The sequence below is a fragment of the Acomys russatus genome, chromosome 16, assembly GCF_903995435.1.
Source record: "Acomys russatus chromosome 16, mAcoRus1.1, whole genome shotgun sequence".
In the NCBI taxonomy this organism is placed as follows: Eukaryota; Metazoa; Chordata; class Mammalia; order Rodentia; family Muridae; genus Acomys; species Acomys russatus.
Genome location: NC_067152.1, coordinates 24,331,095 through 24,356,974, shown reverse-complemented (window position 1 = coordinate 24,356,974; position 25,880 = coordinate 24,331,095). Strand labels below are relative to the sequence as shown.

The 25,880-nt window shown below is 51.2% G+C and overlaps 1 protein-coding gene across 3 annotated transcripts in view; it reads left to right on the top strand.

Annotated features, from left to right (window-relative positions):
• Plxdc1 (plexin domain containing 1) overlaps positions 1-24,700 on the top strand; it is a 53,793-nt gene extending 29,093 nt beyond the window's left edge. Inside the window, exons 8-15 of one of the 3 annotated variants that reach the window (XM_051158455.1) lie at positions 7,818-7,913; positions 9,999-10,080; positions 14,414-14,474; positions 16,058-16,190; positions 18,847-18,882; positions 19,516-19,563; positions 22,024-22,184; positions 24,570-24,700. In XM_051158455.1, the coding sequence (XP_051014412.1) occupies positions 7,818-7,913; positions 9,999-10,080; positions 14,414-14,474; positions 16,058-16,190; positions 18,847-18,882; positions 19,516-19,563; positions 22,024-22,184; positions 24,570-24,689 (737 nt within the window). In that variant the 3' untranslated portion in view covers positions 24,690-24,700. The remainder of the gene's footprint in view (positions 1-7,817; positions 7,914-9,998; positions 10,081-14,413; positions 14,475-16,057; positions 16,191-18,846; positions 18,883-19,515; positions 19,564-22,023; positions 22,185-24,569) is intronic. The other 2 variants (XM_051158456.1, XM_051158457.1) reach the window with 2 other exon arrangements.
• Positions 24,701-25,880: the final 1,180 nt, after the last annotated feature.

The following is a 25,880-nucleotide window of genomic DNA, read 5'->3' as shown; positions in this document are numbered from 1 at the left end:
CAGCATCTGCTCGCAGAGACACTCAGCTCCTCCATGGTGGCCTTAATGCTCTTCACTTGGCTGGAGAGACTGCCAAAACATGACTCCCTTCACTTGTCTTAAGAGACTTTATTTCACCAGGGAGGTGGTGGCACACGCCTTTCGTCCCAGCACTCGGAAGGCAGAAGCAAGCAAATCTCTGAGTTCGAGGCCAGCCTGGTCTACAGGGCAAGTTTCATACAGGACAGCCAGGGCTACACTGAGAAACTGTGTCTCAGAAAACCAAAAAGAAAACTTTATTTCATGTAACTGTCAAAACTGACATATTGAGGCCAATGTGGTGGCACTGAGGAGGCAGAGGCAGGCAGATCTCTGCGAGTTCGAGGCCAACGTAGTCTACAAAGCAAGTCCAGGATAGCCAGGACTACAAGAAAAACCCTATCTCAAAAAAACCAACAAAACAAAACAACAACAAACCCAACAGATTGTGCATTAGCGGCATCAGTTACTAAAGGCCAGGTTATCAAGGGACTCTGATTGTAACATGAACTCTGCGTGGCACCTGACTGGCCTCAGATGGCCCTAGAACACTGGTCCTCTTTTCCCAGAATTTCCTTTCTGAAGCCAACTTGAAGCCAGATGTGTGTCAGCAGCATGTGCCCTATCCCCTCGCCAGGCTGCCTTGAAGGAGGTGGAGGGCCCGAGCTGGCTGCAGAAGGGAGAGGATTGGGGGAGGGGCCTGTCAGCCACCAAATCTGGTCCATTTTGACTTCTTACTCTCCTGATAAAAGGATCCTTCATGGAGCCTCACGTGATGCTGTGTTCCTGCACTGCCAGCACTCAGGAGGTGGAGGCAGGAGGATCATTAGTTTACGGTCATCCACAGCTGCATTGTAACTTCCAGGCCTATCTGGAATACATGAGGCTCAGACTCAAAAAAGGAGGGGAAGGAAGAGGAGGACTCTCTCCTGTCTCTGTTTCTGTCTGTCTGTCTGTCTCTCTGTCTCTGTCTCTGTCTCTCTCACACACATATACCAAACACACACAAAGAGAGAGGGGGTGGCAGAGAGAGAGAGAGAGAGAGATGGTCTCTTTGTGTAACCCTGGCTATTCTGGAACTCACTCTGTAGACCAGGCTAGCCTTGAACTCATGGAGATCCAGCTGCCTCTACCACCTGAGCAGTGGGATTAAGGTATACACTAGCAGTACTTGGCTAAGAAAAGTATTCTTAAAGTGCTCTTCCTTGGAGAGTTCCACTCACCCTCCCAGGGGCCCTTCATCCACTCTTCCTCCTTTTATCCAGGGTTCCCAGAACTTGGCCCCTGGAGTCTTGCTTTTTCACTTTCTGCCTTGCTCTGCTTCCTGCCTTGAGCTGAAAGGATCTCAGGGGTTTCTACGAGGGTTCTAATCCTGATTATTGACTGAGTAACCAAATGAGCAAAGGAACAAATGGATGGATGGATGGATGGATGGATGGATGGGTAGGTGGGTGGGTGGGACCATTGCACCTTCCAAGCAACTATTAGAACATTTACAACATTCTGGGGGAAGCTTTGTAGTACTTACAGTATCTACTAGTGCTAGATCTTCTCTCTCTCTCTCTCTCTCTCTCTCTCTCTCTCTCTCTCTCTCTTCCTCTTTCTTTTTCTTCTGAGACAGGATCACATCTAGCCCAGGTTCTACCTGAATCTCTCGGAGCAGAAAGTGGTGCTGCACTCCCGCCTCCCCTGCCCCCGCCCCAGGATCACAGGTGTGCACTAACCTTCCCTATTAACCAGAGCAATGCTGGCCACAGCAGGCTTTCTGTGGGCCTCAGTGTTTCCCCATCTGGGAAAGTTGAAGCAGAGATTAAAACAGAACGTCTCAAACTGCCAGAAGTGTGGCTTGGGGGCTGTCCCCATCCTGGTTCCAGAAAGCCGGCCAATGCAGATGGACGTCATTGTCACTTGGGTGAGCCCCACATGCTGCTGTAATAATCCAACGGCAATGACTCCAGAGTGGAGATTAAGGATCCTGTTTATAAAAATTAAGATGTACCGAAGGCACACACTCAGACGGGGCTACACGGCGGCCGTTGAAGTCTTTTCTGTTAAGGCGGCTTTCTGAACCTCACTCTGACACCCCTCCACACTTCATCGGGCTTGCCCACTGCTGTGGCTCCGCTTGTTTTTCAAGCGTGTCTGACCATCTCTGGGTGTACCCAGGTCCAAGGTACAGGCCTACCTCTGCCCTACCCCTGCTCCCATCCTTTGGTGGGAGCCTTGCAGCGTCCTTCCTTCCCTGAATGTCACTGTTCTTGGACATGACTTCCATCTGTGCCCAGGTGCCTTGTGGGTAGCGAGTTCCTCAGATTCAGCTCCATGCCTTCTTTGGGCTCCAGCCTAGGATCTGTCTGGCTTTCTGTGGCCATCTGAAAACTCTCCTGAAAAGACCTTGCTCTATGATAAACAGACAGGAAGGGGCCTCCTTTGGCCTATGGCTGATATATTAGGCAGGTGAGGTTTTCTGGGCCCCCTGTAATCTGTTCATTTATTCATTTAGCTATTTCTTCTCGTTTTTTTCTTTCTTTCTTTTATTCTTGGGGGGGAGGGGCATTTCGAGACAGGGTTTCTCTGTGTAGCCTTGGCTGTCCTGGACTCACTTTGTAGACCAGCCTGGCCTGGAATTTACAGAGATCCGCCTGCCTCTGCCTCCCAAGTGCTGGGATTAAAGGCATGTGCCACCATGACCGGCTGCTGGTACAATTGCTTACTTCCAAAGACAGCTACACGAATGTCTCCTTGCCTCTTTTAGAAGCACTAATAAGGGTTCTGTAAGTAGGAGGCAGAGCATTTAAACCACAGGGGTCAACCAATGCTCAGTCCCCTCCCACATGGCTGCTGATCATGCACCTGCACACACACCACCCACACCTCTGCGGATTTTCTAGAGCTTTCCTAGCACTGGGTCCTGGGGCTGTTTGTTGTTCTTTGAGACAAGGTCTTGCTCACTAAGTAGTCTAGGCTCCCTCCCACTCATAGCAATCCTCCTGCCTTAACTCTCTGAGTGCGGGGACTGCAGGCACGTGCCAGGATGCCCAGCTGAAACCTGAGTTTTGTTTTGTTCCAAGACAGGGTTTCTCTGTGTAGCCTTGACTTTCCTGGACTCTCTTTGTAGACTCACAGCGATCCACCTGCCTCTGCCTCCGAAGTGCTAGGATCAAAGGCGTCCGCCGCCACCACCACCCAGCTGAAACCTGAGTTTTAAATCTGTCCTTTGGATTAAAAAAAAAAAAAAAAAAAAAAAAAAGCTACATCGCAGCTGGGCGTGGTGGCGCACGCCTTTAATCCCAGCACTCGGGAGGCAGAGGCAGGTGAATCACTGTGAGTTCGAGGCCAGCCTGCTCTACAAACTGAGTCCAGGACAGCCAAGGGCTACACAGAGAAACCCTGTCTCAAAACACAAACAAACAAAAACCAAACAAAACAATACATAGCTTTGAGCAAAAAATACATTTAGATAATATACACAGCATCTCCTTGTTCTCACTTCTTCCTTTAAGATGCAGTAGCGGCAACACCTTTAATCCCAGCACCCGGGAGGCAGAGGCAGGTGGATCGCTGTGAGTTCGAGACCAGCCTGGTCTACAAAGTGAGTCCAGGACAGCCAAGGCTACACAGAGAAACCCTGTCTAAAAAAAAAAGATGCAGTGAACAGGAACATCTATCCACAAACTCCAGAAAGACGCCAGGGCAAATGAGATGGTCCAGATCTGGGGAACTCTGACATGAGCTAGATAGAGCTGGCTACCCCGGGGTGGCCAGTATGTTGCTGAGTGCTCAGGACTTAGCAGATGCCCACACCTACACACCGAATGAGTAACAGAAGGCGTTCGAGGTGGTGCTGGGCTCTTCTGCAATTTCCCCCTCAACTGCAGGTGTTTTCTATTTAAGGTTGTGGAAAGGCTTGGTTGGTAATGTGTTATAAAAAGTATATTGCTCTATGGGTTAGCCAGTCTCCACCTCAGTTTCCCCACTTGTAGAATGAATGGCGGGACAGTATGTTTTGGCTCACTTGCAGCTCAGCCTGAAGCTTCTGAGGGTCATTTCTGGTTTTGTTTGTTTGTTCGGTTGGTTTTTTGTTTTGGTTTTGGTTTTTTCAAGACAGGGTTTCTCTGTGTAGCCTTGGCTGTCCTGGACTCATTTTGTAGACCAGGCTAGTCTCGAACCCACAGCAATCCGCCAGCCTCTGCCTCCTGGGTGCTGGGATTAAAGGCGTGCACCACCAGGCCTGCCCAGTTGAGCATCATTTCTGACAGAGGCTACACTGGGCAGTAATCCCCTGGGAGCGCCAGGCCCCTCCCCCCACCCACTCTTGCCCACTGTTTGCCTGAGGAGCAAGCCACCTGGGACAGATGGAAGGAAGAGGGGAAGAAGCAGGAACCTGGATCTCATTACAAACCTTCTGGCTCCAAAGCAGGAGTCCCCAAGGAAGGAAGGCGCCTCAGGCCTGGGGTGGCCATCTTCCCTGGCAGGAAAGGAAGGTCAAGGACCTCCAACAGCCCCAGAGAGACAGTGGGATGTGTGAGCTTGGGGCAAGTGTGACGGGGAGGGGGATCTGAGGTCAGGGCTCTCTGCACTGGCCTTAAAGAGCAGTTACCTGAACCCCAGGACTCATTTGCCACCTGAGTGTTGACAGCCCAGTGTTTCCTGTCACCTTGCACTCTGGTGGGGGCCTACAGGGTGCCAGGCAGTGGCAAGAATGGCAGAGACTGGGAGGGCAGAGGCAGAAAGGTTGCTCAAGTTGCAAGTTGCAAGGGGGGCTCTTGTCATAGGACTCCCAAAGCAGAAGCGGACTGCAGAAGCTGGACAGGAAATGGGCCATTGAGTTGGGGGGAGCGGTTGGGGGCAGGAAGGAGGGGACAAGTTGGGCGTTCTTCCTCTCCATATTTGAGTTTATAAGCATTGATTGCTTGAGGGGTTTGGAGGTGCTGAAAGTGCCTCAGAAGTTCAGCCGAAACAAAGCCAATGCAGAAACAAAGGAGTCGGACTGAGGGGAAATAGGGGCCCACAATTTGTCTTCTTTAAACCTCGAAGCAAGCCAGGGCGTGACAGTGGTGCACGGCCGGTGGAGACCCAGTCCTTCAGATGCAGAGGCAGGCACATCTCTGTGAGTTCAAGGCCAGCCTGGTCTACCTAGTGAGACCTTGTCTCAAGAACAAAAACAAAACGAATAAAAACATCCAATATCTTGGGGGCTGGAGAGATGGCTCAGAGGTTTAAGAGCAATGACTGCTCTTCCAAAGGTCATGAGTTCAATTCCCTGCAACTACATGGTGGCTCACAACCATCTCTTCTGGCCTGCAGGCAGAATGCTGTATACATAATAAATAAATAAATCTTTTTTTAAAAATCCAATATCTCAAAACAACCCTGTCAGTGGAGTTTAACTAGTCTCATTTCTCAGTGTAGCTCACTGAGCTTCAGCCCCACAGCCGAGGTCACCTGGGCAAGGTGGCAGCGACCTCACTTCCTCTTCCTGTATGGCTCCCCACCCCGAAAAGGTTTCTCTTTCCTCGGGGTCTCAGTCTCTCTGACTTTATTCCAGGACACTGGTAGACCCTGGGTGACATGGGAGTGGGTGTGCTGGCATCTCGAGCCCAGGCCCTGCAGCTCTGTGGTTATTCCTGTTTCCCAGAACGGCTGCCTGGGCAGTTTTCTCCAAGTTAACTCAGTGTGGACTGCAGTTCTGTGACTTCCAGTGTTTGGGGGCTGCGGGGGCTGCTGTGACTCAAAACCCAGTGTTGAGAGTCGGGGGTGGGGCGCCACACCAACTGGGGTCCAACTGTAGGTCAAGTAAGTGGGAATAGTTCCTGAGGTTTAGGACAAGACAGGGACAAAACACAGCTGGGACACAGCCTCCTCACACTCCTGGCATCCAGGCTCACTTCCTCGCAATGGACATGCCTACTGAGCTCTTAAGCCATCTTGGGGATGTTTTTCCCCAAACCACCTTTTGCTGAGTGAAAAACTTGTGTCTCTGCCTACTTGGGTTCCTAGTTTAAGCAGAGAGGGACTTGTACTGAGGTGATCCAAAGAGCTAAAGAGCGGAGGACTGGAAAAACAAGGGTCGGAGCAGTATTTTCTATTTCTCTTCACAAAATGGCTTCATTTGCAGGCTTCCCCCCGCCCCCCCCCCCCCAGGATTGAAACGTTCCATTCATAGCCAAGCTTGCTGGAAGAGCAAAGGGTTCTGGGTCACAGGCAGAAAGGCTCAAAGGAGGGTTCTTATTGGGCCAGTCCTGATCCAGTCACTGCAAGGGCAGGATCCCTCCAGGGCCAAGGACACGTGGAAATGGGTTGGGCACCGTTGCCCCAAAGGAAAAGCTGGGGAGAGGGGAGAAGGAGAGTTGGGCAGACCAGCATACAGCTTGGCTCCCCACCGTGTGGGGAAAGTCATTTGCTATGTGGTCAGCAACTGGCTGCTGGCCTTGAGTTGTGGTCCTGGTAGTAGTGGAGATATCAGAACTTTCAAGATTGCCAGGCTAGGCCAGCTCTTCCTCTGCAGTTCTAGTTTCCCCCTGAAAGGCATCGTGACAGGTGTTTCTCTTTCCACCCTATTAGCAAAACACTGAGGCGCAAGTGACTTAGCCAAGGACACCCAGTAAGTCAGGAGCAAGGCTTGACTTAGACCTCCAGTCTCCTGGCTATGAGGAGGTGTGGTGTGTGTGTTTGGGGGTGTCTTTACAGACAGGCGTAGGATGTAGGCTTGATTCTGGGCTCTGAACCTTGCCTAAGCCTCTAATAAGAGAGTAATGGTGAGACACGGTTAGACAGCCTGTCTGTCCGTGCACACATGCAAAGCGCTCACTAGGTTAAGTTCACAGCCAGGTGCTCATCACCCGTCCAATCAGAAGTTAGGAGACAGAGACAGAATAAGGGCACTACAGGAAGGAAAACCTACAGAAATCAACTAACTTGGGCTCACAGAGACCAAACCACCCACCAGAGAGCATGCATGGGACAAACCTAGGCCCTCTGCCCTTAAGTAACCCCTGTGTAGCTTCGTCTTCTTGGGGGACTCCTTAACGGTGGGAGCAGGAACTGTCTCTGACTCTGTTGCCTGCCTTTGGGACCTTCCCCCTTACTGGGCTACCTGTCTAACCTCAATAGAAGATGCTCCTAGTTTTACTGCAACTTGATGGGCCAAGGTTTGTTGATACCCATGGGAGGCCTCACCCTTCCCTTTTCGGAAGAGAAAGGGAAGAGGAGTGGATGGGACTGGAAGGGGGGGGGGGGGAGGGGAGGGGGAGGGGAAACTGTGGTCAGATGTAAAGTAAATTAATTAACTAATTAATTTTTTAAAAAGTAAGACAGTGTGGGGAAGGCACTCGGCCTGAGTGGACCAGAACAGGGATCTGCCTTGGGGCTGCTCAGAGAAAGCAGTCCTAGCCGGGCATGGTAGCACACGCCTTTAATCTCAGCACTCGGGAGGCAGAGGCAGGTGGATCGCTGTGAGTTCGAGGCTAGCCTGGTCTATAAGTGCGGGTCTTGGACAGAGAAACCCTGTCTCAAAAAAGCAAAAATAAATAAATAAATAAATAATAAAAATAAAAAACAGAAAGCAGTCCTTCAGTTGGGTCTGCATAAGTGAGAGTGGACAGACAGACACACAGGGAGAGTGGACAGATGCCATCCGTGGGTTTGCTTTCCCTGTGGCTTCAGCATCATCCCGGCTGCCAGGTTCACTTCCTCCTCACTGGCTGCATCCTAACTCTTGTCGGGGTCCTGGGCACAGTCCCGGGAGCCCCTCTGACGGTGATGTGCTCCTGATAGGACAAACTTTGCTTCCTCTTCAGAGTCTCGGAGACGGACCATTTTCGAATACCACCGCGTGGAACTGGACCCCAGCAGGATCACCAGCACATCAGCTGTGGAGTTCACCCCGTTGCCAAGTGAGTTCTAGAACATGCTTTAGATTGGAAAACACTGGCTTCTGATCTCCGGCCCAACCTCTGACCCCTGGCATGGGTGGGGGAGGGGGACACAGTCACCTAACTACTCTGGGCCTAATGTCACCAACCTGCCAAGCTGTGCTTGGGGCTGGAGCTGCACAGGACAAGTCGGAGTACAGAAATGGCAGCCTTGACCTGGACCAGGTCACCCTAGGCCTGGGGGGTGTGGCTTATGTCTAATCTATTGCTAGGAACACATATGTGAAATGCCAGGGAGCTGAGCCTCCAGAGCACTCGGACACGGATCCAGAAATAGTTCTGGTCCACAGTCACTCACCATCTTCCCCTAGAGAGGTGTCCCTGGGGGCCGCCTCACTGTGTGGCCATGGTTGGCAGCTTGCTATGTAGCTAGGTGGCATTCTCCTCCGCAGCGGCCCTCCTGCCTGTCTCTCAGGGCCGGGACCACAGGCATGTGCTACTGTGCCCGGTTCATAATCCTATTTTTCCAGAGGGTTTTGTTCCTTCTCTTTTCTCATGATCTCTCCCTGATGCCGTCTGAAACTGTCACCTTTATCCGGCCTTCTGTGACATTTCTTGTGTCCCACCCCAACTTTTCTCTTTACCAGAGGTTCTGGGAATAGATAGCAGAGAAGTGAAAAGAAAGGAAAAAGAAAATAAAAAGATGGCTCAGTAGTTAAGAGCACTGTCTGCTCTTCCAGAGGTCCTGAGTTCAGTTCCCAGCAACCACGTGATAGCTCACAACCATCTATAAAGTGATCTGATCCCCTCTTCTGGCCTGCAGGTGTACATGCAGATAGGGCAGTCATATACACTAAATAAATAAATTGTCATGAGTCCTGGGCCTCATCTCAGCCTGGGCTCAAGCAAGTGTCTTCTCCCGGAATAGGGAAAGGTGACCAGAAGATGAGGACACAGTTTAGGTCACAGCTACCCACAAACCTAGTCACCTTCTACTGAGGCAAGAACCCAAAAGGCCTGGGAGGCAGGGGTTTCTGAAAGACTGGTAAGAGCAGATCTCAGGCTGGGCATGGTGATGCAGGCCTGGGGTTCCCATTGGGAAGTCAAAGTAGGAGGGCGTTGGGTTCAAGGCCAGCTTGGGCTACATAGAGAGGCTCTGTCTTTAGGGAGAATCAAGCTTCAAATCTTAAGAGTATCAAGGAGCAAGACTATCCAAGGCCAGGGGCATCTGTGGACTGAGCCACTCTGGGAGTGCATCTCTAAGACCAGAGAGAGGCCGAGAACATAGCACGGAGACCTGCAGGGAACCCCAAGACTGATTCAAACCCGGACCTGCCACTCTTAGCTCTGCAACCTGCCAAACCTCAGTCGTCGTCTCCCCCCCCCCCCCCCCCCGCCGCCCCCGAAATGAAGTAAGGAGAGCGCCTACCCACTGTTTTCCACATGTTCCTGAGCCCTGGTGCACATGAAATACCTGACAGAAATAACTCAAGAAAGGAAGGGTATAAGGTGGCTCACAGCTTGAGGTGTGGTGAGAGCAACTCACACGAGGCGGCAGTCAGGAAGCCCTGGGCTTCCCACTCAACAACGGTCCCACCCACGTTCAGGGCGGGACTTCCGGTTTTGGTTATCCCTGTCTGGTAGGTCATTACAGACACACTCAGGTGTTTCCTCTAGGTGACTCAAAATCTCAGCAAGTAGACGATGAAGAACAAGCATCCCAGGGACCAACGGGGGCATGGGGGGTGGAGCGGTGTGTGGAGCGGAGGGGGGGCGGGGGGAGGGCGGTGGGGAGGGGAGAAGGAAGAAAGGGAAGGCCGAATTACTCTCCAATAGTCCCAGCACTCAGGCGGCAGAGGCAGAGGCAGGAGGATCTCTGTGAGTTTGAGGCCAGGGTGGTCTGCATAGCAAGCTCCAGGACAGCCAGGATACAATTAGAGACCCTTCTCAAAACAAAACAGCAGCAACAGCGAGCGAGCGAGCGGTAGTGAGCTTAAGGGCCCCCAAAGTCAGAGACGCTGCGGTCCAAGAAGGACCTAGAATTCAGGAGCTTTGCCCTGAGAAGCATTGACATGGTGCTGACAGCTGCCGCCTCCCCTCTTGCAGCCTGCCTCCAGCATCAGAGCTGTGACACCTGCATGTCATCGAACCTGACCTTCAACTGCAGCTGGTGCCATGTCCTGCAGAGGTTTGTGTTCAGGTCTGGGTGAGGGTTGGAGGAGGGGAAGGAGGGGGGCAGAGGGTAGCCAGGGCCCATTGACAGCCTCAGGCCTCAGGCCTCACTGTCTGCTACCATTAAGGTCTCTTTGTCCAGTGCCACTGTGACTCTTAGGACAAGCGTGTCACAAGTAAGCTTCTTCCAAGGCTTGTACCTGATCAAGGTGGGTGTGTGGCAGGGATGGCCAGGCTTCTGGAAGACCATCTGGAGACCCCAGAGGCTGTAGACCTTCCTTACTCCCAGGAAAGCTGGCTCCTGCTGGGCCACAGCTTCACAAAGAGTAGGCCATCGCTGTGGTCCCTCCAGAATCACTGGCCCCTTGTGTCAGGACTGCCAGGGAGCCCCCAGGCTTGCATCTTAACATGATATCCCATTTATAAGCAACTGACAGGCCATGACACAGAGACTCATCATTGCTTGGTGAGTTCTGTGGCTCCCAAAACTATCCCAAGAGCCCTCCTGGCCTGCAACAAGGTTTCCTGAAAACCAGGGGCACGGATGCTACAGGTATCCATGGTTACCCAGGAAGTGACAAAGCTGTGTTTGTTTGCTTTTGGAAGCTCCGGGTGGGATTCGGTTTCAGGGATAACGTTCTTAAACCCGACTCAGCTTCCAGTCCTTGTTCTGGAATCATCTCCTCATAGATTGGACTGGGAATTCAACCTCCATTCTTCTAGCCAAGCTAACCAAACGGCAAGAGATGGGAGAAAGGACTCCTTTGAGGGTAACGCCTCTCCTAAGAGTGGGAAGCCCTAGGAATTCTGAGAGCCTTTAAGGCCATTTTGAAAAATCCCAAAATTATAGTCTCCAAGGCTCTGTGCAGCTGCTGTGCAGCTGTCAGCATTTCCTTTGCTCTCCTCCAACACCCCGGGGCAGAAATAGAAGCTCTTGATCCCACAGGCTGCCGGCCTGGCACCCGGGACGCCGAGCCACCCAACAGGCAGCCGCTGGGATGGGATGTGCAGGGGGCTCAGCTGTGCCCTCCTTCTCTTTCCTGGGACTTCAACTCCTCTCCCCCTGTGAAATGGACTAGGGTTTGTGACTCTGGGAGGCATGGGTGGGGCACACACTGTTACTGCAGCTCCTGCGATGCCAGGTAGCATTTTACCAAACGTATCCAGGGGCTGGGCGTGGTGGTGCACGCCTTTAATCCCAGCACTGAGAGGCAGAGGCAGGTAGATCCCTGTGGGTTCGAGGCCAGTCTGGTCTATAAAATGAGTCCAGGACAGCCAAGACCACACAGAGAGACCCTGTCACACACAAAAAAAACCCAAAAACAAAAGACAAACAAACAAACAAAAAACAAACATATCCAGGGCCCTTAGCCGCGAAGGCACAGAGCCCCAGAGGAAGTAGGTGGCATAGACCCCTAGCTGTCTTCCAGGGGTGAAGCTTTACTGCCCGGGGGCCAGCCTGGTTTACGTTGTGAGTTCCAGAGCAGACAAAGCTACATAGTAAGACCCTGTCTTAACAAAATAAAACCAACAAAGCCAGCTTGGGCCTGGAGAGATGACTCAGCTGTTTAGGAGCACTGGCTGCTCTTCAGAGGGTCCCTGTTCAAATCTTAGCATTCACAGTAGCTACACACGTCAATACCAGTTCCAAGGATCTACCGCCCTCCTCTGACCATTGCAGAAACTGCATGCTTGTGGTACACAGACATCCATGCAGGTAGAACACCTATATATGTAAAATAAAAATAAAATAAATCTTTTGTTTGTTTGTTTTTTAGAGACAGGGTTCTTCTGTGTAGCCTTGGCTGCCCTGTACTATCTTTGTAGACCGGGCTGGCCTTGAACTCACAGCGATCTGCCTGCCTCTGATAAATCTTTTTTTTTTTTTTTTTAAAGCCATCTGGGTACAGTGGCACATGCCTGTAATTCCTGCCCATGAGAGGATGAGGCAGAAGCATCAGGAGTTCAAGGTCATCTCCAGTTGTGTAGTGAGTGCGAGACCAGGAATCTACAAAGATCCCAGGAGCCTGATTTTTGGGGCGCTTCATCTCATGCATTTTTCAAAGCCAAGAAACATTTTTCTGAGCCGCTCGAGATGACCTCATATGGTCCCTGGGATCTTAGGGCTGCTGCCAGGCATATGACTCAGTAGCTAACCCACGCCGAGCCATTAGGAAAATGGGTCAGACAAGCAAACCTTCCCTTCACCATCACCACCCCCACTTAGCGGCCGCACCCAAACTTGGAGACAAGACTGTATGTGTGGTGAGACCTGGAGTTCCCAAAGGTGAAGATGCTGGGCAGGTGGGGAAGTTTAGGGGTTCTGCTGGTGGGTTCTACAAAACCCTCTATCAGAAGGTACAAAAGAGCTGAAACCATTCAACCCAGGCCCTAAGCCCCAGCCCCCAGGCCTTAGCCCCCAGCCCCTTGCCCCAGTCCCCCAGCCCCTCGCCCCCAGTCCCCCAGCCTCAAGCCCCCACCCCCGGCCCCCAAACCCCAGTCCCCAGCCCCAGCCCCCACCCCCAGCCCCCAAGCCGCCAGCACTGGCCTCACTCCAGCCCATGATTTTCCCAGACAGCTCTCTGGAGCCTCAGCTCCAAATGAGAGTTGGTCCCAGGTCCCTGCAAAGCCAGACGGCAGGACGAGTGCACCGGGGATCCCTGTAGTTCTCTACTCTCTTCTGCTCTCCCCTCTTTAGTGCCCTCCCTGCTCTGAAAAGAACTGACCACAGCAGGTTCCTTTTATTCTATAAGGGATCTCCCCCCCTCCCCCACACCCAACTTGTCCCTGGACTTACAGTGGGAGTCTAAAGATGGCGCTGGGATTGCTCGGGGAATGATGGCCATAGCTCTTAGCTCGCCATGTCAGTGTGAGGGTCCCCTGAGATGGGTCTGGTGCGGTGGCTGACACTCAAGAGACACTCAGTAAGCGGCCCGTTCTCACACCCTTCTCTGAGTCAGTGTTGGCTAGCTTGAGACTTAACATGTGGTCCTATTAAACCCAAACCGAAGACTCAGGACTGTGGTGGGTTTCAGGTTTTTTGGTTTTGTTTATGTTTATGGGTGTTTAGCCTGAGTGCGTGTGCACTAGGGGCGTGCCTGGAGTCCTTGGAGGCCAGAAGGGGCACTGGACCCTTTGAACTAGAGTTACAGATAGTTGTGAGCTTCCATGTGCTTGCTGGGCATGAAACTTGGGTCCTCTGGTCTGATACTTGTGTGTAGACAAGGCTTGAAGTGTTTCTTGGCCACCACAGGCAGCATAAAGCCTCAGTCTTGTCTATTTTCCAAGACAGGGTTTCTCTATGTAACCTTGGCTGTCCTGGAACTCATTCTGTAGACCAGGCTGGCCCTCGAACTTAGAGATCCACTTGCTCTGTCTCCAGAGTGATGGGCTCAAAGGCGTGCGCCACCACCACCTGGCCCAGTTCAGTCTTAAAGGAATCTGCCAAGGTCATCAAAGGAGGCTGAGTTCCAACCTCCAAACTCCTCTTTGTCCTCTGTCCCCTAAACTGTGGGCCAGGACAGTGTGAGAGGACAGTGGCTGGCCCAGCTCAGCCTCTGAGACCTTGCGGGATGGTCCTCGGGAAGCATTGCCTTGACCTCACCAGAGTGTGGTGCATGGCGGCTGCTGGGGCTTAGTTAACTTGCTGAGAAGTCCTTCTCTGGGCTAGTGGCTCAGATGTTAGTCTTCCATTGCAAGATATGCCTGGGTTGGTTAGGGCTTAGTCCCTTCCTCTGGCACCAAGAGGGAAGGACGGAAATTCAAGCAGGATGCTACAAAGAACACCCAGTTCATGCATGTGCCCCACCCTCTCCCCTAGGAAAGCCGTGGGTGTCTTCTGCCTGAGCAGCCGTGTCCTCTCCGGAGGCGGTCTCTGGCACCGTCCTTATTACTGCCCCCCCCCCCTGTGATTACATAGGGGGAGTTGGCTGATGCCACCCTCCAGCCAGCCTCTGCTGCCAAGGGAAGAGCCCGAAATAGTGGAAGCAAGGCTTTCTCCAAAGGAAAAGCATAGTCACGGATGTCCCAGATGCCTAGCAAAGCCTTAGCACAGAGTGGAAGGGACCCTGAGAGTTCCCAGGGGCCTATACACACACACACACACAGACACAGCTGGGCAGAGAAAGCCTTAATCAGAAGGGAAGAGTAGAAGGCATGAGGGTCTCCGTCTGCCAATCCCACAATCACCTGCTTCCCGGGACACTCATACAGGGGCCCTTCCGGAGGCAGCCTAGAAAGGAGCCCCTCCCTCACTGTCCTCACAGAGCTGTAATGGGTAGAAGGGTAGATGCAGGGGAGGGGATTCTCTGTTGCACTCCCTCACATCTCCCACATTTGGTCCCCTGTAGATGCTCCAGTGGCTTTGACCGCTACCGCGAGGAGTGGTTGGCTTACGGCTGTGCCCAGGAGGTGAGACATGTGAGTGATTGGTCTGCTAAGGTCCCCTGCCTGGAAAAGGGTTGCTGCCAGAGGACTGTGCCTCTGACAACACCACTTCTGGTGGCTTTGGCTCACCACGGCCTCAGATGTGTTTTCGGTTCTGCTCTGAGCCTCTTTGGAGGGTTTTTCCAGGACTCGATGGTTCCTTGACAGTCCTGCTCTGGTGATGTGGCCTTGAACGTTGGGAATCCTGTTGCCTCAGAGGAGATGGGTGCTGGGTCTGGCCCTAGCCACAGCTGAGTCCTGGGGGGGGGCCACTGTTCTCCTTGTGATGCTACTGAAGCTCTCACCCTCCTAGTTTTGGGGTGGGATGGGTAGGGGACGTTGTTCCAGGCACCGGTACTTAGAATCCCATTCGCGTCCCTCCTCCAGAAGACTCAACACTTTGATTTTGGTCTGGAAGCATCTTCCACAGACACAGGTGATTTCAGCCATGCACCATCTCTTCCCAGTCCCTCTCAGATAGGACCTCCCTTTGTGATCTAGGCTAGCCTCGAACTCACACGTCTTCTTGGCTCTTCTTGCCAACCAAGCACACCGGAAGTACCAAATGCGTCCCTGTATGCTGTTCTCTACTTGCTTTTATTTAGCATGACTCTAAAACCTGGCGACCAGGGCCCTCACTGACCAGAGGGGAATCTGAGAGGCACAGAGACGTTTAGAGCTGGCTTGCCTTTTACCACTACAAGGGGCCAAGCTCAGTATTTGAACATGAGCCCTTCTGCTACCCTTCCGTGTTCTCATCTTTCTCTGGTCTTAAGAAAAAAAAAAAAAAAAATAGAGCTGGGCTTGGTGGCACACGCCTGTAATCCCATCACTGGGGAACAGATCAGTTGATTTCCGAGTCCGAGGCCAGCCTGGTCTACAAAGCAAGTCTAGGACAGCCAAGGCTACACAGAGAAACCCTGTACTGAAAAACCAAAACAACAAAAAAATAAAAAATATAAAAATTGGCCTGGAAAGATGGCTCAGAGGTTAAGAGCTCTGTCTGCTCTTCCAGAGGACCTGAATTCAATTCTCAGCAACCACATGATGGTTCACAGACATCTATTATGAGATCTGGTGCCCTCTTCTGGCCTGTAGGTGTGCATGCAGGCAGAATATTGTATGCATAATAAATAAATCTTAAAAAAAAAGAAAGGAAGGAAAGGAAAAATAATTGGGGCAGCAAAATGTTTAAGTGAATAAAGGTGCCTGCTGCCAAAACCAAGGACCTGGATTCTAGTCCCGGAACCCACCTGATGGAAGGTAAGAACTGATTCCTGGCAGCAGTTTGTCCTCTGACTTCTGTATGCTCACTGTAGCGGTCACATGCTTTAAATAGACAACACATATACATTAAATAGATCAATGAAAAAAAATATGTGTCCGTCCAGGCATATCTGACCTTGGCAGTTATTTTCTGAGACAAGGTCTCACTATGCTGACTAGGCGGCTGGTCTTGAACTCCTGAGCTCAGTCAGCCACCACCCTTCCATCCACGTCCCAAGCACTTGGATGTAAGTACATCCAGGGCTGGCTGTGTCCAGAAGCAGGACTGCGGTCTCTTGCAGGCAGAAGGCAGGACGTGCGAGGACTTCCGAGATGAGGGCCACTATTCGTCTTCTGCTGGCAGCTCCTTCAGCCCTTTTCGTGATGACCACACCTCCTCTTCCCCCCTCTTCATCGACAGTCTCACCACAGAAGGTAAAGCACGAGTCCTGGGGCAGGGAGAAGCCCCAGGAAGGGACCGTCTCACAGGAGCCGCCCTACTCTTTGGTGAAGCACCGAGCTTCCGAAAGCTTAGCTGTCTTGCTAGCGAGAAGCAGAAGCCGATAGGGAAGAAGAGGCTCTGGCCTCTGGGCAGACTGAGCATGGGACCATGAGAGGGCGGTTCCCCTCAGAGAGGGAGAAATGGATATTTGAGCACCCCAGTTAATCTCAACGGTAACCTGACAGAGCCCGTGAGGCCACTTGTGCTGTAAAGACGTGAACTCTCTATGCTGTCAGGGGTGAGAGAAGACTGTCTGAGTTTTTAAATAACCCTCCTTTATTTTTTTCTCTTCTTCTTTTGAATTGAACCAGGATCTTGCACGTTGCTAAGCAACAATCCTACCACTATATTACAATGCCCATCCCTCTGGTTTGACTCATTTTTTAAAAAGGTTTATTTATTTATTATGTAGATAGTGCACATTAGATCTCATATAGATGGTTATGAGCTACCCTATGGTTGCTGGGAATTGAACTCAGGACCTCTGGAAGAGCAGACAGTGCTCTTAACCTCTGAGCCATCTCTCCAGTCCTTGCTTGACTTGTTTTACTGAGACTTGTCTCAGTACTTTAGTTACTTTCGTATTGCTGTGATAAAACATAATGACCAAAACAACGTAAGGGTTTAGCTGGGCTTACAGTTTCAGAGGTTTAGAGTCCATGGTGGTGGAGCAAAGCCATAGTGGCAGGAACATCTGAGAGCTCACATCTCAAACCACAAACAGAAGGCAGAGAGAACACCCCGGAAATGACCATGAGTCTTGTGAAACCTCAAAGGTGCCACATATGCCCATAAGGCCACACCTTCTAATTTTCATCTGGGTACCATATGCATGCAGTGCCCACAGAGGCCAGAAGAGGGTGCCAGATCCTCTGGAATTAGACTTGTGAGAGGCCATAAGGGTGCTCGGAACTGAACTCTGGAAGAACAAGCTCCCCACTCCGCTTCCCACACAGGGCTTCTCTGTGTAGCCTTGGCTGTCCTAGAACTTGCTCTGTAGACCAGGCTGGACTCGAACTCAGAGATCGATCTGCCTCTGCCTCCCAAGTGCTGGGACCAAAGGTGCGTGCCACCACAGCCTGGCTAGAACAGTGAGCACTCTTAATCGCTCAGCCATCTCTCTATCCCTCCCACAACTTGAATTTTTCTTATTACGGTTTTCTTCCACTATCTACATTTTTGACACTTCAAGACCTGAGAGAGCAGGCAAGAATAGATGTGGCTTTGGAGATCTCGGTGCTGCCAAGAGCAAGTGTCAAGGACAGTGGGGCACAGAGGAGAACAACACACCGTCCCTGGGAGGTGCCAATAGTGGGACTAGTCAGAAGTGAGCAGGGCATTCGACTAGGAGAGGGGGGAGAATTTAAAGGAGGCTCCAGAACCCCAAAAAGTAATATTTGAGATAAATAGCTCAATGCAATGTATATAAAGATCAAAATTAACCTAAAAATTCAACGATGAACCAAATACCAAGGTTTTCAACAAAGGATGGGACTCCAAGGTCAGTCCTGAGGAGTTTTCTGTGGCAAGACATTGGAGGAGGAGGAAGTCAGGGCAGAGGTTAGAGGAGAGAGGATGCGGAGGCAGAAGTGAGAACACACTGGGGCAGCTCAGGAGTGTGGAAGGCTATGGGGTCTGGAGAACCCTGAGCAGCTTCTCCAGCTGCCCTTGTTCCAGCAGCTTCCACCACAGTGTGACATTCAACAGGAGGGGAAAAAGGCCTAGGACCCCTGTAAGTGACCATGGGACCCACTAAGATTCTCCAACAGCCTGGACATTGGAGGTGTGGCTAAGACTATTTCAAGTTGGATTGGTACGACCACCTACAGTGATTTGGGGCATTCAGACACGGAAGCTGCTGGTGTCTCCCTTGAAGTGTAGAGCTGGTGTTGAAACTGCTGCGGGTCCTGCAAACATAAGCCTTCCACTGCTTCCTGTTGCCCTAAGAAGGCAAGGCAAGATTTCGGTACAGCACTCCAGTCAGCTGCCTGGTCCCTTTCATCTCTCCACCCTGTAGTACACACAGCTGGCAAATTCTTTGACTCTGGGCTCATGTCCTCCCCACTTCCTAGCTTGGACTTACATCCTCCCTCTGGGAAACTTTTGTTCATTCCCATGATCTGGGCGAGGCCTGAGAGAGAACTTTATCATGTGAAGTTTATTTATTTATAGTTTCGTGTGTGTGTGGTGCTGGAAGTCGAATCTAAAGCCTTCCACGTGCCCCATGCTTGGCGTGTGTTCAGTGACTGAGCTACAGGCAGGCATTGTGTGGGCTCAGTTGCCCCCCCCCCCCCGCTATTCCAATATGGGTGGGGACCATGGGCATCCCTTATTATGGTCTCGCTAACTCCACCCCCAAGGCCCAGCCCATAGTAAGCACTCAAATGTTTGTTGATTGAATGACACAGACAGGAAAAGCTAGCTGTCTTGCCCAGTTTTTCCTGTTACACTGCTGTTTAGTTTTGGGCAGGAAACCTCCGCTCTCTAAATGGAAAGTAGAAATGACCACCCTTCAGATCCCATCCAGAGCCAGGATGACAGAGTTCCAGATGATTCCACTAATTTTATCCCTTCTGTTCCTCTTTGAAGATGACACCAAGTTGAATCCCCACGCAGGAGGAGATGGTGAGTACAGACCTACCTGCCCGTCTTCAGACAGCTGGCCTTGGGCCCACCCTGAGGAGTCAGAGCAGGTGGGGGAGGGGAAAGGGCAAAGCAGTCAGGGTCCCAGGCCTCTGGCTGGACAGGAGGCTGGAGTTGGATGATGGAGCGTGTCTACACCCCAAGACATTTCTCATCGCAGCCATGAGCTTCCTGTGTCTACCGCCCTGAAAGGAATTTGAGGAAGTGGCTGAGGCTGTGCCACCGGGTAGGGGAGCTTGTGACTGTGGCCTTGCTGTATGAGGAGAGCGGTTTCCCCGGTAACCAGTTTCCTTCCCAGGCAGAGAGCATGCAGATATTGTTCAACTGCCTACTTGAGCGGTACCAGAAGGTGGGGTACTACCAGCCTCATGGAGGATGTTCTCTGGTCATAGGAAGGGCTCTTTTCCTGTCAAAAGCCCTGTCCTAGCTAGGTGTGGTGCCACATGCCTTTCTTCCCAGCACTTGGGAGACAGAGGCAGGTGGATTGCTGTGAGTTCGAGGCCAGCCTGGTCTACAAAGCAAGTCTAGGAGAGCCAAGGCTACACAGATAGAACCTGCCTCGAAAAACCAAAAAAAAAAAAAAAAAAAAAAAAAAAAGCCCTGTCCTTTCTGTAGCCACTACAAGGATGGACGTGGGAATGCCTTTCCAGACTGAGGCTGGAGGTAGGCCTTGGGAGTCGGCAGGAGAGGCTCCTTTTCACCTGCTCAGCCTGGCGAACCTCCCAGTGGAGAGGACACCACTGTTCCACTGCATAAGGAGCTTGAGAGACTGCGTGGTGGGGGAAGAACTGGGCCGGGCTCTTCCAGTTTGTACTAAGTGCTCATCCGCCACAACCCTGAAAGTCAGATCACAGCATCACAACAGTTAAGGGCTAGTGGCCAAAGAGCTAGAGGCTAGCCTGGGGTATGTCCTTTCTTTCTTTTTCTTTTGTTTTTTTGTTTTTTTTGTTTGTTTTGTTTTGTTTTTCGAGACAGGGTTTCTCTGTGTAGCCTTGGCTGTCCTGGACTCACTATCTAGACCAGGCTGGCCTCAAACTTACAGCGATCCATCTGCCTCTGCCTCCCGAGTGCTGGGATTAAAGACATGCACCACCACCATCTGGCTTCTTTTTCTTTTTTTCTTTCTTTCTTTATTTATTATGTATATAGTGTTCTGCCTGCTCATACCCCTGCAGGCCAGAAGAGGGCATCAGATCACATTATAGATGGTTGTGAGCCACCATGTGGTTGTTGGGCTTTGAACTTAGGACCTCTGGAACAGCAGTCAGTGCTCTTCATAGCTGAGCCATCTCTCCAGCCCTTTCAACCCTCCCAGTTCACAAAAGTTGGAGGCCCCAGCATGCCGAGAGTAGCCTGCATAGTTTTTATCCTGGGTTTCTTCTGTGCACACAGTGCCCAGCACAGACAAGTGGGGGAGAACGAGAATACTGATGCACTTGCCCTGCTTCTAAAACCCTCACACTGGCCTCCCCCGCCCCCAAGACCCCTGTGAGGAGGTCTGGGTGCGTCTGTTGCTGGCATTGGCATCTGTCTTCTTAGCTCATTTCTCCACATTAGGTAAGGGAGGCAGCAAACACTCACCCCAGGTAATGTTGGGGAACCTCGCTTCTTAGCGGCTGACGCTCTCTTTGTGTCCTTAGGCGTAACATTTCTGTCCCCATAACGCCAATCATAGAAGAAAGGGTGGGTGTGGGTGAGCTCTCTTGTGTTTCAGGTGTCAGGGTGTTCTCTAAGTGGCTTGTGGGTGTCTCGAGAGGATCTAGTTCACCCCACTGACTTTGGTTGAAAAAGGACCCCCACTTCACCATGGACCCTGTGGTTTTTAAGGGCTGGATCGTGTCTCTGCCTTCCAGCAGGTCTCTGAGGGCAACAGACACAAACAAGGATGAGTATGGCTATTTGCTTCCGAGATGCTGGGTGTGGTCCTCGGGCCTTAGCGTGAGCTTTGCCATTTTATCCATGGCACTGTAACCCCAGCATGATAGCTATTGTCCTTGTCCTACAAAAGACAGCAGAGACTCACAGATGTTAATTTGCCCAAAGTCCCACAGCTAGTGAGCGGCCCAGTAAAGATCTGAACCCAAGAAACCAGTCTAGATCTCCCTATCCCTCTTATTTTATTTTATTTTAGATAGGGTTTTCATAGGATAGCACTGGCTATTTTGGGACTCAATTACTGTAGACAGACCAGGCTGGCTTTGAACTCACGGAGATCTACTTGCCTCTGCCTCCCAAGTGCTGAGATTAAAGGTAAGCACAACTACACCTGCCTTCACCCCAAGATGTTCTGAGGTCTCATGTAGCCCAGGCTGGGTTCAGACTCACTGTGTAGGTGAGGATGGCCTTGAACTCTTGATCCTCCTGCCTCCTCCCAAGTGCTGAGATTACAGGCTTAAAGCCACCTTAGCTAAGGTTCCAATTTATTTTCTTTTTTCTTTTGGTTTTTCCAGACAGGGTTTCACTGTGTGGCCTTGGCTGTCTTGGACTTGCTTCGTAGACCAGGCTGGCCTCGAACTCAGCAATCCACCTACCTTTGTCTCCCAAGTGCTGGGATTAAAGGAGTGCACCACCATTTATTTATTTATTTATTTATGTGCATTGGTGTGAGGGTGTCAAATCCTGGAGTAACAGATAGTTGTGAGCTGCCATGTGGGTGCTAGGAATTGAACTCTGGTTCTTTGGAAGAGCAAGTAGTGCTCTTAACCACTGAGCCATCTCTCCAGCCCCCGAAAAAGCGTCCTGTAACTTCTTTTTTTAAAGATTTATTTATTTATTCAGAAGAGAACATCATATCACATCATAGATGGTCGTGAGCCACCATGTGATGGCTGGGAATTGAACTCAGGACCTCTGGAAGAACAGTCAGTGCTCTTAACCTCTGAGTCATCTCTCCAGCCCCCACCTATAACTTCTTAAGAGCAACTTCTAAATGATTCTGGAAAACACCTTAAATATGCCAGAATAGTAATGTTGTTATAATCATTCCATCATGCCCCTCCCCCGTTCTCTGCCGGTTTGAAAACGTGGGCGTTCATCTGCAGGACCTTGTCAGAAGCGAAGGCCGTGAGGCTCAGCTTATTTTGCTCCCTGAAGCCTTTCTCTGTCCTACCCGGATCTCCACAGGCCTTCAAGACAACTTGTCCCCGAAGACCAAGGGTCCTCCCATGCACCTGGGCACCATTGTGGGCATCGTCCTGGCTGTGCTTCTGGTAGCGGCCATCGTTCTCGCTGGGGTTTACATCAGCGGCCACCCTAACTCCAGTGCTGCCCTCTTTTTCATTACGGTCAGTGTGGGATTTGTCTACTCCTGCTTCAGGCCAGCTTCCGTATCGGCGCTGGCCTCGCCTCACCCCATCCTATCCCCCACCTCCCTGAGAAACTTTCCTCCACTCAGTCACATCTGCAGTGACTGGTGCCACTCACTGGCCACCCATCCCTGGCCTCCCTGGGAAGTGGCCTATCTGCTTTTGTGAGGTTAGGAAAGCACCCAGAGGAAGGTGGTCAAAAATGCTATAGAATAGTAGCCTATTAGTGCCACGTGGTTGTTCCCTAGTGACTTGTGGTTTCTTGTATAAGAGCCACCATATTTCACTGCTTCTGTGGTCTTTTTAGGTGACAGCTGACAAGCTAAAATATATAAATTATTTTTCTATGCCCACCCTAGTTCCCGAATAACGACATGGGGACCTTTATATTTATTAAAAGCTTCAAATACTATAGCTGGGCAGATACTAAGCTATTCTAACTAGACTGTGCTGGCCTGGCCTGCTTCCCAGCCACATGGCCCACTCAGTCTTACTCTGGCTGTTTCTTCTCCATCTGTGCCCTCATGGCGATTCCTCTCCTGGTCCCTACCTGAGACGCCCTCACTGGGATCCAGAAGTCCCGCCTTACTTTATCTCTCCTGTCCAGCTATTGGTTGCTAAGCTCTTTATTAGCCATTCAGAAGGGGATGTCGATGATGATGAAGAACAATTTTTACACAACATTGAGACAGGGGATGAAGCCGGGCGTGGTGGCGCACGCCTTTAATCCCAGCACTCGGGAGGCAGAGGCAGGCGGATTGCTGTGAGTTCGAGGCCAGCCTGGTCTACAAAGCAAGTCTAGGACAGGCAAGGTTACATCTCGGAAAAGAAAGAGAGGGGCGGGGCAGGAAATGATTGTAAAAATGGCAACGCCAAAATCTGGACCGCAACCAGGTCTCTAGGTACAGAGATCAGCATTTGAGTACATAGTGCACACACAAAAAAAAATCCTCCAACAAAAGTTATGAGGGCTGTGCTCTCAGGGTTCTTTAGCTGAGGATGGTGCCATTTCGAATGTTCCAGAACTCAGCAGGAACAGCAGAAGTGTGTCATGGGAAGTGAGGCTCAGCCTTTGCAAGCCTCTGAGCACAAGTGACGTCTGGCTCCTATTCCCACTGGTGAGGGTGTGTGTATCCTAGTGATGCCCCATGGTTTCTGAAAGTGTGAAGATGAATGAGACGCTGGCTGTGCCCTCTAACAGGTCACAAGCTGATGATGCCCTCAGGGAACTCCACAGCAGCACTTCCCTAGAACCCGTATTAGGAGGGATCGTTTTGCTGGGCTGGGTTGCCGCACGCCTTGAATCTCAGCACTCAGGAAGCAGAGGCAGGCGGATCTGTAAGTTCGAGGCCATCCTGGTGTACAGAGCAAGTTCCAGGACAACCAGGGCTACACAGAGAAACTCTGTCTCGAAAAACAACAACAAAGAAGAATCATTTGAGAAGGTTCCAGAGTGGCATTTGTCTCCACCTGGGCCACAGGCCCACTGACCTCACTTCGCAGAGGCGTAGGTGGTCCCTTCAGCTTTTAAAAAGATGAAACAGGGTTTTCCCAGTTGTTCTGAATGCTTAGCCTGCCTAGGTATCACCTAGGACTACAGGTCTCCAGGCCACAAGGACTTCGATGAGAGGGCTCAAGGTAGGCCAAGGAATCTCCATTTCAGTAAGCCTCTGATGCAGAACCTGTGCCTTCTAGAGGCTTATCTTGGCATTTCCAGAATAGGCATCTGTGGCCTACTTCATCACTTCCTATAGTCGCATGTCTCTAGTCTGCTAGTAAAGCTTCTAGTTCAGGGCTGGAGAGATGGCTCAGAGGTTTAAGAGCACTGGCTGCTCTTCCAAAGGTCCTGAGTTCAATTCCCAGAAACCACATGGTGGCTCACAACCATCTATAATGAGGTCTAGTGCCCTCTTTTGGCCTGCAAGTGTACATGCAGTCAAAACACTGTATACATAATAAATAAATAAATCTTTAAAAAACTTCTAGTTCAGTTCTGCAAAGCACACAGGGATAGATAAAATGCGTTCCTTCTAAACGTGCTTCTGAAAATTCCAGGCACAGAGGTGAACACTATAACCCCAACACTTGGGAAGCATAAACAGGATGGTTATAAATCCAAAGCCAGCCTGGTCTACATGGAGAGTTCCAGGCCAACCAGGGCTAAGTAGAGTTTCTAGTGGCTGAGAGTTTGCTGTGGGGAATCTTGCAGAGAAAGTAGTCCCCACCACCAGCTGTCTCTCTACAGTGAGCCCCCATCCCTCCAGAAAACCCTTATGTGAGAGAGTCTTGCACTAGCCCTCAGCGATGGGGTCCAGTGAGGAGGTGACAGTCACTGACTTTGCCTTTGCCTCTGTGTCCCTGCAGCGGAGACCTCACCACTGGCCAGCCATGAAATTCCGCAACCACCCCAACCAATCTGCCTACACAGAGGTCGAACCCTGCAGCCAGGAGAAAGAAGGCTTCGTGGAGGCTGAGCAATGCTGAGAGCACCATGTCGAAGATGTGGCCATGGCAAGAGAGACAAGTCACAGCAAAGAGAAATGGTTTCTTCTGGCCTCCTCTGAGCTGGCCCTGGGCCAGGAAGACAAAACAACAGCTTATGGTGCCAAAACCACAGTTTGGGTCCTTACCTCCCGGATAAAAGGGGTGCAGTAAAGCAAGGGGTTTCTTTTTTTTTTTTTTTTTTTTTTTAATTTATTCTTGTTACATCTCAATGGTTATCCCATTCCTTGTATCCTCCCATTCTTCCCTCCCTCCCATTTTCCCCTTATTCCCCTCCCCTATGACTGTTCCTGAGGGGGCTTACCTCCCCCTGTATATGCTCATAGGGTATCAAGTCTCTTCTTGGGCAAGGAGTTTCTTAAAGGAACACTAACCTCAGAGTTCCCTGTTTCAATGGGAGGAGGCTCAGTTTTTGGGTCTCTAAGTGGTCTGCACTGTAGCTGTTGCAGAGCCCCTCCCCACAGCAACCCCCCCCCCCCGTGTTCCTCCTGATCCCTGAAGTCCCTGCACTCTAGGTTCCATAGACTGAAGGGCTGGTCTTCCTAGCCATGGAGTCACTGCGGTGGCCACCACACTCAGCAGCTCTGGAAGCCTGAAGAAGGAGGTCTCCCTCCTTTTGAGAGCTCGGATCCCTTGAGACAAGCCGAACGAGCGGAGAGAAAAAGAACCCTGGGGAACTTGTATCTTCTGGCCTTGGTCCTTTGTTTCATCATTGCTGCAGAGACCCAGGGCAGACGTCAGAGCACTGTAGCCTGCAGCCCCGTCTGCAGCGTGCCCTGCCCCTCAGCCTCCACCGTGCAAGCCGGTCTTGCATGGCTTCCTACACCATGTGTCTGCTACCCACTTTACGCACTGGCCCGTCCTGTGGTCAATGCCAGTAGTTTCCTTCAAAGGAGAGGGGACAACTTTACGTGGCTCATCTTTTTCCCTTGGCTGACCTGGATGTTGGGTGTTTTTGTTTTTGTTTTTGTTTTGTAACCATTAAAAACAAATAGGGGGCTAGAGGTTTCCTCAAGATGCTCCTGCCTCAGCAGAGGGTACTAGTTGGTTTTTGGTTGAAGTACAGCTCATCTTTTTCCCTTGGCTGACCTGGATGTTGGTGGGGTTTTTTTTGTTTTTTGTTTTTCTTGGTAACCATTAAAAACAAATAGGGGGCTAGAGGTTTCCTCAAGA